Source organism: Merops nubicus, unplaced genomic scaffold, assembly GCF_000691845.1.
Source record: "Merops nubicus isolate BGI_N331 unplaced genomic scaffold, ASM69184v1 scaffold4960, whole genome shotgun sequence".
Classification (NCBI taxonomy): Eukaryota; Metazoa; Chordata; class Aves; order Coraciiformes; family Meropidae; genus Merops; species Merops nubicus.
In genome coordinates this window covers 70,527-83,128 of record NW_008582024.1, presented here as the reverse complement: position 1 = coordinate 83,128, position 12,602 = coordinate 70,527, and the positions used below count along the sequence as shown (strand labels likewise).

The following is a 12,602-nucleotide window of genomic DNA, read 5'->3' as shown; positions in this document are numbered from 1 at the left end:
GGCCCGGCCTGCTGCAAGGGATGAGCTGACAAGCCTGTGGACTTCTACATTTGCAGAACTTTGCTGTGTTCACAGGCTCCATCAGGTGCTGCCTGGCATCACTTCTTGAATTGCTCTGTTACTGCCTAGGCAAATAAAGCCGATGAAGTGTAACTAAAGCTTCCTGGCCATCTGCAGTAGTCTCACCTCTGGCTGCGTCCAGGGTATTGTGCAAATTCATTATCACCCTTCAGTAAGCGTGTGAGATCCACGTTTCTTTGAACAGGCTCTCAGTGTTTTTAAATTAATACCAAGGTCTAACAATTTTGCCACATTCTTCCATTTTCATCTTGCTATATGGAGTAATCTGATACCAGTATTAGTGGTATGTTAAGTGTGTGTGAAATTAATACACTTGTGACATGCATTTTTGTTTAATTTCTTACTTCATATCTTCTTGTTTCCACTCAGCAAAAAAATTGGATTTGCACAAGTTTCAAAAAGCCCCTATCTTGAAGACATGAAAACTCACTCAAATGTCATTATTCCTTCTCTGTAACTGTGATAAAAAACCCTTCAAGCAATAAAGCTTGATTCAGTACTTGTCCGCTTTGTAATTATGTCAGCATACGGATGAATAGTAATAATTCACCTTCAAGATGCATTTTAAATAGAGGTCCCTTCCCAGGCAAAGTAGAAGTTGATATGCAAACAGTTCATTTGATTCTGGCTACTTGGAATTCCTTGAAGGAGCAGTGTGTGGAGCTCACTTGTGTCAGGACGCTTTTGCAGGAAGATCCCACTCTGCCATGCCTGCTACCACCTGCCGTTTGACTCGTGGTCTATTTCTGACTGCTCTCTGTCAGACAATGTGTCAGGGAAGGATTAATAAAATGCCCCAGTACAGGCTAGAGAGCAGCTCTGTGGAGAGGGACCTTGGAGTCCTGGTGGACAACAAGTTGTCCATGGGACAGCAGTGTGCCCTTGTGGCCAGGAGGGCCAGTGGTGTCCTGGGGTGCATTAAGAAAAGCATGTCCATCAGAACAAGGGAGGTCCTGCTCCCCCTCTACTCTGCCCTGGTGAGACCTCACCTGGGGTATTGTGTCCAGTTCTGGGCTCCCCATTTCCAGAGGGACAGAGATCTACTGGAGACAGTCCAGCAAAAGGCTACGAGGATGACTAGGGGCTGGAACACCTGCCTTATGAAGATAGGCTGAGAGACCTGGGGCTGTTCAGTCTGGAGAAGAGAAGACTTAGGGGGGAACTAACTAATGTGTATAAATATGTGAGGGCTGGGTGTCAAGAAGAAAGGGGCAACCTGTTTTCAGTTGTACCCTGCAACAGGACGAGGGGCAGTGGATACAAGCTGGAGCACGGGAAATCCCACCTTAACATGAGGAAGGACTTCTTTTACTCTAGGGGTTACAGAGCACTGGAACAGGCTCCCCAGGGAGGTTGTGGAGTCTCCATCCTTGGAGATTTTTAACACCCATCTGGATGTGTTCCTGTGTGACCTGCCCTAGACTAGATGGTCCTGCCTTGGCAGGGGGGTTGGACTCGATGATCTCCAGAGGTCCCTTCCAACCCCTAACATTCTGTGATTCTGTGTTACCATGATATGTCTGGAATTCAGAAATAATTTTCTGTAGAGTTTGTATTAAATAAGAGGATATTGGAAATTAATAACTTTGCTCCTTCCTGAAAAGCAACTTGTATGTTTAGTGTAATGTTGTGAATGAAATTTATTTAGGACAATATTGAGAACAGTGTTTTTTTCCCCCCTTGTTTTTGGATCATGCTTTCTAATTTCTGACAAGATTCCCACACATGTTTTCATTAAGAAAATGAGTTAGACTCTTGGTGAGTCCAAGTATACCAAAATTCTTGCCAGGCTGAGCTCCCAGACAAGCTACTACGTATGTCAAAAATTAAAACACTAGATCAACATCAATGTAGAGTATAATGTTGCACTGGGTGTAGAGCACTGCTTGGTACAGAAGGGAGACGTGGGGGACGCCAGGGCTGCTTTATGCCGGAGGTTATTCCTCAGTGGATGTTGCAAGCAGCTTTTCCCCAGCCATTGTGAAAGGAGGTGGTCGGAGGTCTGAATTGGGCTTGTTGTTTGGGGCAGTGCAGGAACACCTCCAGTTCTCCTTTCTCTGCGATTTAGAAATGTGTGGTTTATTGTCACAAATACTGCAAGCAGTTGGTTATCTTCCATTACACTGCAGCTATCCTCTAATTTGTTAGAATTCTGTTTAGACATCAGAACACTTCATATAAACTATTGCAAATTATTAACAACCTTCTGCTTCAAAAGAATGAAGTTTCTAGAGGATTTTTAATTTAGCTGCTGTAGTATTTTCTTGGCTGTAGTTTTTGAACTTGATGGTGGTTATCTGCTGCAGCAAAACTCCCTGTAACAGATGAGAAAAAGCTGTTGGAAACTAAAGGAATTTATAGAATGGGTTAAATATTGAAATATGGTAATTAAAGGCAAACGGTGATTACTCTTTGCTTAGCAAATAGCACCTGCTCAGCTCAGGGTGTATTTTTAAGAGGGCATTCTTCTGTAGTCTTAGATAGTCTGGGTTGAGGAGTTTGGATTTCTAGAGTTACAAAACTTATTACAGGATCTAACCATGTTCTCCTGATGCAGATATGAGGCATAATTTTGCATTAATATTTGCAAAGAAATATAGCAATAATTGCATTATAGGCCTTGGAGAGTTTTTTTTTTTTTGATATGGTGGTTAAAAATATGAAAAATTTTAGTGAAAATCCAGTGATCTAACAACAGCTGACAGCTCTTTGGCAGGTGACTTTGTATGCGGAAAATTTTAATTGTCTTACGATCACTAATCTCTTCTGGTAGTTTAGAAAATGAAAATTGTCACCACTTAAACTCTGCTTGCGAGAGGGAAACATCTTCAGTTTTCTTCTGGCTTTTATTCTGGGAGGAGTGTGGGCATAAGCTTGTTGTAGGAGAGATATTTCAGGAAGTGCCATTTTGTAGCTGAAATAAAAATGAAGTCTTAGTGGCTTGGATGAAAACCAAGTGTCTCCTGGCATGTTTCAAAAGTGTGTAAGTATGGAGAGCATTAAAATACGTAAACAATGTTTTGGGGAGTCAACAGAGCATCACAGTGTAATTCAGTGAGGATGACAACTAGTAGAAAAACAGTTGACTCTGGAATATTTGGCTGCCTGGAAAAGCAAATATAACTGAGCATGAAAAGTGCTTCTGAAATGTAGTTTTGCCTGCTGAAAAGATGCAGTATTCTTTATGGCAAATTTGGCAGCTCTTTTTGTCTTATAAATGGGGATGATGTTATTTTGCTACATCACTATTAAGTTAAAGCCATCCATGGTGAAAAGGTAAAGAATGGAAAATTGTTGGAAGCACTTCTTTTAGGGTGCAATATAAAGGTCAGTCTTTTTATATGATAGTAGGATTAAAGGTTTAGAAGTCTTGTAAGATTAATCTTAACTTGTATTCTTTTCTAGTGTCCAAGATGTATGCAGTGTGATACGAAATTTGACTTCATAACTAGAAAGGTAAGAGAAATGGATGAAATGGAAACCATTAACTGTTGCAAAATACTAATATGGATTTCTTTTTATTTAAAATGTGGGAGTTTCATTAGAACAGCACACAACATCTGATGTAACAGAAAGTGTTTTCTCTTTCGGTTCTGCCTTTTCTGAGTAGAGGTCCTTTTTGTTATAATTCTGTTTGTTTCAAATTCTTGTTGCTCAATGTGTAATGCATAGTTAGGGTTTTTCCAAATTACTGGATGCCCCTGGCATTGACATTCAAAGGAAGAGTTAAAGGAACTCAGGCTGAGGTGGGCTTCAATCATCAGTACTGACACAGAAACCCAGTCAACTTAATTCCATTGTGTTCTCGGAAAGAAAATTAGTTATCTAAGTGAAATTTTTTTCAGGAGTAATGAATTGTAATCATACATTAAAGAACTGTGTTGCTAAAATGCAGAGAACCAAAACTCAGATTCTCCTTCTGAAGAGAAAGAGAATCATGTTCTTCTAAAACTAAATGAGGATTTATCTCTGGTTTGGAAAAGGTAACTTCTGATTAAAGTAGACAGTGTAAACTGCCTTGATTGCTGTGAGCTATAATTAGGCTCAGTATATGAAGAGAAAACACTAGCAGTAAATATTGTTCATTACATAAAAGCAAGCAGGTCACTCTGGAATGCGTGCTGGTAAGCAGGATACTACCAGCATGAAGTAATCTCCTGATACTGGGGTTTCTGCATGCAGAATGCAAGCAGCCTCCCAAGAAAGGCCAACAATGATTTTTAGCAGGGAACATAATTCCTGTGTCTAACTATATTGGTGCTCTCTTAGCACGTGCATGTGAAAGTGAAGAAAGATGTGGAGGTGTGACTTGTAGTGCATTGGCATGGTTGGTGGTTTTTAAATTACTGTTTGGAGGGAGAGGGAAGGAGAAATTGTAAACCAGACATATATTAACATGTATCAGATCAGTGTAGATTTTCAGGAGGCCTGAAGAGCTTTAGGATAACAGTCAGTGATGCTAGTAATAGACTAGACTAGACTATTTCAGCTGGAAGGTACCTACAACAATCATCCAGTCCAACTGCCTCACCACTTCAGGGCTGACCAACAGCTACAGCATGTTACTAAGGGCATTGTCCAAGTGCCTCTTAAACACTGACAGGCTTGGGGCATCAACCACCTCTCTAGGAAGCCAGTCACAGTGTTTGACTGCTCTCCGGGTAAAGAAATACTTCCTAATGTTCAGGGGAAGGTTTCCCTGGTGCAGGTCTGAACTATTCCCATGTGTCCCAACACTGGGAAGTCTCCTAGTTTTTGTTTTACCTTTGAGCTGAATGGGTTAAGAACATGGTGGTTGGTTGGAGTGTTTTGGTTGAGAAGCACTAATTCATTAGGCTGCTGTGGTTTTCTTGTGCTAGGTTTGGGAAATAAGTGGAGGTAGCCCTGGGAAACAGCTACATGAGAGATTATAATAATATTATTGCATAATATTTGGAAGGGAATAACTGACCAAAAAAAAAAGAAAACACAAACCACTGACCAAAGCAGCAGTGTATCAGTTCCCTGTATCAAATTTGCTTTGAGCCACACCCAAGTTCCTGCTTGTCTGGGAGAACGTGTTCTGACAGGAGAACTCTTGCACTAGGAAGACCTGCTGGGACTGTCACACCCCAGTAGGGCTGTGGGGCACAAGCCACTTTTTGCAGATGGAGTGGTGTGAAACACACAGCAATACCAGTTCTGATTTTGCAGTGCCATGGGGTTTGTGCTGTCCTGCCTGATACTTCTGATAAAGACCTTTGGGCTTTCCATATGAAGATTGTTATCTTTTTCCATGGGCAAAATGTGAGAATAAATTTTAAGGGAGAAGAATAGGATCTCCACTTGAAGTTTCTCATAATCTTTGCTTCGAAGTTGGAAGGGACCCAGAACCTGCTCTCCTCTTGTGTTTTTATTGGCTGTAAGGTGAAGGGTTCATTAGACACTGGCAAAGGCCTTTGAGTGTCTTGTCTGCTCTGCTTTAGAAGCATGTTTGCGGAATGCCAACAAAGGCCTGTAGTTGAGCCATTCCTTTCTGCCACTCTAGCAGTTAAATTTTCTTTATCCCTCAGCTTGCGTTTCTCACCTGAGAAACTGTTCCATTTCTTGGAGAGGAGGAGATCTAGTGTAGTGACTTTTATCAAGTAATTCTCTAATAGTTTTTTTATGTAAATAAATGAACAGTGTTCTCTCATGCTTAGCATCACTGTCGGAGGTGTGGAAAATGCTTCTGTGACAAGTGCTGCAGTAAAAAAGTGCCTCTGCCTCGCATGTGCTTCGTGGACCCTGTGCGCCAGTGTGCTGAATGTGCCCTCATCTCTCAGAAAGAAACAGAGTTCTATGACAAACAGCTTAAAGTACTCATGAATGGTAAGGAATCAATCCATCTAGATGGTGTTTTGATCTCATTTACATTTATTCAAATGCTATGTTACACACATCTTATAAATGAGAACAGTTTATTGCCTCTTGTCAAACAAGCTGCAGTTTCGTTTCCTTTAAATAGTTTTGTTGTCGTGCTTCTTGTTTGCCAGTTAATAATTCTGTGCTATCAGTTTATGCAGAGAGAAATTTACACTTTTTAGTTAATGTTTTCAAAGAGTGATTTACTACAAGACAAAGGAATTTTTAATTCCTCTGAGAACAGATGTGTGTGCAGTTGGCATTTTTATTAAAATAATGTATCTTTTAGCCATATTTGTGTTACATTAAGGATCAAAACTACTTTACAATAGAGAATAATATTTTTTAACAGGATACAGTGCTTGTTTCAAGCTTCATCTATGAGCTTTGATCTTGGCCACAGCCTACAGCTATGGTTGATGGCACATCGTTGTGAGTGCTTACCTTTGCATAGCATTAGAGCTACAAGCAGTACAGTAATTCCTGTTCCATTTAGGTTAAGAAAGCTGAGTCTTCAGTTTTTAAAATAGTGTGATTGTCAGTGCTTTTGGATGGGCTCTCAAACCTCAGCATGATGCCAGTGTGTATAACTGGTAAGCTAAACTGCACGCCTGAGTGGCATCAGTGTTCCTATAGGGAGATTCTAGGATCAGGAGGGATCCTGCAATAACACATGGATCATTCTCCACCTGGCTTGGCAGATGAGGGTGTAGGTGAAGTTTTAGATAACATATGTGCTGAGGGATCAGTGAGACTGTGTAAAATTGTGAGGTAGACAGTGAAGTGAAGCTCTCCAAGGCTCTGTGGTTCAGGATGTGAAGATGGATTGTAGACCACGTGGCAGCACTGTGTGTTATTTCTCACATTTCCCAGTACTGGGATTAGGTAGCACCGAGAGCGTGAGGCATGGAGGAAGCAAAGAGGTTGGGTGTGTAGTGTAGTCTGCTTTATTTTAAGTTGTGAATCACTTCAGTAACATCGCCAAGATGACATTCCCGGTGTCAAAGGAGCTGTTTGAGCAGGAGGAAACATAACGTGAAGGCTGAAGTTCATTGACCTCAAAGTCTTGACTGAGCTGCTTCAGTAACAGAAAAGGGGTGTCTTTCCTATTTATTAAGCATAGAGCTGAAGGTCACATCCTGCTATTAGTTTCTTCTGACAGATTTTTCTTTTAATACTAAACCGATAGTTTGCCATCTCCAAATCTTTTCTCATTTTAAAAATATTCATATTAGATATCATCTGTATTTGCACAACACGTGGGAGATATTACATAGCAATTGTGAAAGGTCCTGTGATTCAGAACATGATAACTAAACATCAGCTTTTTATGCTGGAGTGCTCTGATGTTAAACAGTTTAACATTTCCATTCGTCTCTTGATTCACCCCATTCAGTGTATTAAGTGCAGCAGGTGAAAATTAGTTATCCTTTTTGATACTTGAATGTACCTTCCTAAACTGTGCACTAGAATACTCATACCTTTCCTTCCAGGTGCTACATTCTTTGTAACTCTGGGAACATCTGATAAATCGGAGCTCATGGTTTGTCGACTTTCCAACAATCAGAGGTGAGAAGATTGATAGAAATTGCACTGGTAAACTGTATTACTGTTGCACTTACAGCTGTGTTATTTACTAAACTTTTTTTGCCTTTAAGTGAAGTACTTAAATGCAAGGTAATTTTTCCTGCTTGGTGTCTCTCCCTCTCTGCCCCAAAGAACATACAAGCAGCTGGTCACTGAGAGATTCTGAGGTTTTTTTTTTCCTTTGTTTTGGACTTGTTGTTGTAGATAAAAATATTTTTTTTCTTAAAAAAAGTTTTTCTTCTGTTATGTAGATACCTGGTTTTGGATGGAGACAGCCACTATGAAATTGAAATTATACATATTTCAACTGTTCAGATACTTACAGAGGGATTTACTCCTGGAGGTAAATTTTAACTGAATACAAATTAACTATTAAGAGAGAAAGATGTGAAGGTGTAATTATTATTCGAGCTAGACAGTGCATTTCTAGGTTAGTGGTAGCTTAGGTGTTGCTAAACACTAACAACTGCTTTCAGAATAGAGTGCAGCATGTGAAAAACTGTCCATGTGGGTGCTGGGATTTTGGGGGAAACCTAAGAATTGAGAAATGACCTTATAGCTGTAAAATGGGAGAGCTTCTCAATAAGCCTGAGTAAAGGTGGTCATTGTCTGCTCTGCTCCTTTTTCTTGGCTAAATATAAACGGCTATTGATTCAAAAGCTCATAGGAGGGAACTGTTAGTCTTTGGTAGCTTCCATTTCAGAATCCAGGTGGGATTTTCTCTTCTACTGGTACAAAGAATTGTGAGGACAGTCAAAGAGAAACTGTGGGAACAAAACAAATAATTAAACTTTGCTTTCTTAATTTAATTCAAGCTGAAGGGGTGGCTGAAACTGATAACAACTGAATCAGAGGGCAGCTACTTACTGCCTCATCTCTCACCAGATTTTAGAGTATTTCAGGATGAACTTGAATATGATTTCACTGAAATGAGAACAAACAAGGTCAGGAATTTCAATAACTGTTCTTTAGCAACACCTCTGTCACTGCTGGAATTTCCTAATCAGCCTATCTAGGCAATGTTCAGTCAGTGCAGCATGGGAACTTTAATAAACTTCTTTTGGTGTTCAAATCAACAAGATGTGTTGCTGAGTTACTTAATGCTCCTGTAATTCCTTGTTCACTGTTCTTCTGACTGCTTATCCTTTTGCCTGCCTGCCTTCCTTCTTGGTGGTAGAAAAAGATATTCACACTTACACCAGTCTTCTGGAGAGCCAGCATATTACTGAAGGTATCAGCAGTGCCTTTGTGCATGACTCACCTCAGCATGTTGCCATGGCCCCCTCCCATCTTTCCTCCTCGGCAGCGCTCTTGTTTTGCTTGAGCTGTAGCTGTTCAGCTCGTGACAAGTTACGTTCAAACCTGGCATGCGTCATCCCTTCCCATCTGCCTCTTTCATAAACTGAGAATTAATGTTTTGTAACTTTCTGGAGGAGAACTAGAATGCTGAAGGCCTTTTTCAGACCAGGTGTGCTGTGGTCCATGTTAGAACAGGGAAGGGAAGACAAGAAATAGTATCTGTAGTGGTACAATACACATCGTCTGCTCCGGCAGAGGTGTCCTGAACTGCATGTACCACAGAGGAGTAACGTACTTCCCGTGTGCTGTCCAGTAAGGCTTGGCACTGAATAAATAGTCTGTTAGTTAATGGCTTGCTTTTACACATCTTTGAGAGAAATAGGACCTTTTGTTGTGCAGGGTGTGTTCTGCCTGGCTCGGTAACATCCTGCAATGCCACATGTGGGCAAGCTGGTCAAGGCTGTAGGTGACTGATTTCGGCTGGTTTAAGTAGCTTCTGAGTCTTTCAGACTGACCAGGTAGATGCAGGGGAACGAGTGATGAAGTTAGATTTGTTTATCCTACCAGAGAAGCAAATGGCTACTTTCATACTTGCTGCCTGTGGGCTTTTGGTCAGGTTGTTTAGACTCAGATTGTCTTTGTTTCACTTGGATATCACATTAATGGCCCCCAGGAGGCCTCTCATGCAGACACTTCAGAACTTTGCAAAACGTGTCCTCCTGTGCACGGTGGTGCTGTCCCTGGGGCTTCGCCTCTGCCCTGCTGCTTCAGGAAATAATGCCAGTGCAATTCTAAACAAAGCTTTTGTTTCATTTCTGTATTTTTGCTTTGGTTTATCTTGATCTCTGTGCAGCTAGAGGAAAAGAGATGATAACATCTTGCTGTCACACTGTTGTCAGAGCAATGTCTTCTGTGGTGGATTTCCTTGAAGTGAATGATAATGCCAGTCATTATCGAGTCCTGCGTAAGCATCCTTCCCTACCCTTGCCAGGTCTGGAGGGACTCCTGACTGCTGTGCCAGACTCCCTGTCAGGCGGGGATCCTCTTTGCCGGCAGTCTGACTGGACACTAGTTCGGTTCACAACCTGCAGGCTACAGTATGAAACTGTGGTATTTGGAGAAGACACGGTGATATCTGAACAGGAGGGTGTTTTGAGTGTGTGTAGCTAGTGGCTTTATCTGGTGGCTTATACATGTCATGCCCTAGTGGTTGCCAGAGAGGATTAAACAATGCTGAGCCTGCACATTCCATTGCCTGCACTAACACCTATGGTCATGACCTCCTCTGATGTGGCTATTGTTGGTGCACCTGCAGTTGCTAGTGCCTTGAACTGATGAACTAGTTTTCTTCAAACACCCGTATTAGCTGGAAGTAGTGTTAAATTAGTTGGCAAAAACTGTTGCTGTCCAATATTTTTCTTTTTTTTCAGGAGGTAACACACGTGCCATAGGTATGGTTCTGCAGTATAAGGTGCCAGGGTCAGAGGAGCTAACACAGATGAAGTTTACAGCCAGCGAAGACTTCAGCTGTAACAAGAAGCTGTCGGCAAGCTGGCTGGCAGCTATGCATAAGGTGAGCAAAAGAGGCAAAACCTACAGGAGGCTGAAAAACAATCTTCATGTGGGGCGCTCAGTAGCAGTAAAGACTGTATGCAGCCTTAGGAGTCTTTTTAATTATTTTTCTTTTATTTAAGGATTTTAAGGCCTTGTTGCTGAGGAAATGAGCTATGGATGGTTGTTAGGAACATGGTTTTAGCTTTCTGCTCACATATCTGAAGGAGATGGGTACTGCAAAGGGTTTCCCAAGGTCTTACAAGTGTCATTAGGTGAAAAGAAGTAAAAATTAAGACTTTCAAGTTCCTTAAGATTTTATTGCTCATTGAAGAATGTATATTGTGAAACATTCTCATGAACCTAAACTTGCTAATTGTTTTTACTATTTTATGAACCTTCAAAGAAGTTGTTGGTTTTTAAAAACAGGAACAGAGGTGTGGGCAGGACCCTGTGAACACTGTTTCATCTTCTGTTGCTAGGCACTGTATAGCTAATGAAACAAGCTTAGTTTCCTAAGTTGGAGTTACAGGAGACAAAACCACTCCAACTAGTTCCAGAACTTCGTTCATCTGATGAGTTGATAACTAGAACTGTAACTTACAAGCTGTCTGCGAATGCGAGCGCGTGGCTGTTAGCTTCTGCATGCCCACAGATGAGTTCCCCCACTGCCCCTAACCCCAGCGTTTGACTGTGTTCAGCACAGCTCCTCAGCCTTGGCGTCGCCTGGCAAGTACCACTTGGCCTTCCTGATGCCTGCTGTAACCCTCCTTTCACAAGCGATGCAGCCCCACGCACAGGGTGAGGCTGACACCCTGCCCCACCCAGGCGTCTCCCTTCCCCGTAGCTGCTCAGCGCAGGGAGTCACTGGAGCTCCTCACCAGCCTGTAAAGCGACTGGCTGGTGGGGCCCCCCCCCAGCCTGTAAAGCGACTGGCTGCTGGAGAACGCCTCTGTTCCTGTCACAGGGGCTGGCTGCCACAGACCTCACCAGGGCTTTGCAAAGAGGAGGCAAAAGGGGTTGGAGGAGTATAGTAACGTTTTTTGCTGCTTATGTTTATAGGGAGATTACAAAAAATCTGAGAAATACTGCTGCTACTCCATGGCAGTTTTCATCATCCTGACCAAGAAGAAACAAATGTCAGCTGACCTAGAATCGTCAGTGACCTCAGGTTCTGCACTTAAAGTAACCCTAAACAGTCTCCAGAATTACTCTAGTGCCTGTCTGAATACTATTAAATGCTTGAGACTAAGGAAGGTAAAGGAAGAATTTAAAGCCTTGGGTTTAGAAAAATATTTTGGAGGGGTAGGAAGGAGATGAAGTTGCTGCAAGTGAAACCTCAGTTAACAGAGTGACGTTTTGCTTTTGTGTTAGGCAACAAAACTTCTTTATGAGTCCCGGGACCAGTAATAACAGCAAACTGTTGGCCACTTGAGGGGAGACACCAGCCTCCACAGACCTGCCTCTTGCTTTGTGCTAGTTCAGCAGCTGGTAACATTTGCTGTTCTTGACCTTCTCTCATTCCAGTGTGGTTCATTCTGTAAGAACTGGCAAATTCAATGTGAGTATTTTTCTGAACTATGAGTATTCACTATAGTGTGCAATATGTACAATTAATGCTTTAAAACAGCCTCACCTTCTAAGACTTTGTATATTTTGTTAAGCTTTTACTGGCACTTAATATGAAAGTGACCTGCACTACAGCTAATGTACAGCACAACTTTTATAGTAACAATTATATATTGTTTGCTACAAAAAGCAAACAAATGTGTATGTCTCTTCTGCAGAGAATAGCTTTTGGGTATAGATCTCAGGTTTTTCCCTCTACCCAAATGTTTAAAATCAATGTATAATAAAATCTGCCTTAGATCTGATTTTATAGAAATCACTTGGGGTTTTTTTAAACATTTCATTTTAAATATCTAAATGTTTCACCAAATACCACCAAATTGGACTTAGATGAACATGACCTTGAAACTTCTGTAATAAATAACCTTCCAGGAATAATTTTTAGTTTTGTATTTTCTTTTTGGTAACTAGCTTTTGTTAATCTAACTGTAACTACTACCTGAAATTGTATACAATTTAATGTACAAATATGAATAAATGAATTCACTTATTTAAAAAAAACACAGGTGGTATTTTATTTCACAATATACAACTTCTTTAACGATGGGTACTGTAGTCTTTACTGCATGAAC

At 41.2% G+C, this 12,602-nt stretch overlaps 1 protein-coding gene across 1 annotated transcript; it reads left to right on the top strand.

The window, feature by feature from the left end:
- Positions 1–3,486: 3,486 nt before the first annotated feature.
- On the top strand, positions 3,487–12,531 carry ZFYVE21 (zinc finger, FYVE domain containing 21; the record flags this gene model as incomplete). Its single annotated transcript, XM_008936332.1, has 7 exons — positions 3,487–3,537; positions 5,763–5,931; positions 7,458–7,533; positions 7,803–7,894; positions 8,729–8,782; positions 10,281–10,423; positions 11,776–12,531. Coding segments are annotated over 7 exons (621 nt in total), but the record flags the coding sequence as incomplete, so codon positions are not given.
- Between the last annotated feature and the right edge of the window lie 71 nt (positions 12,532–12,602).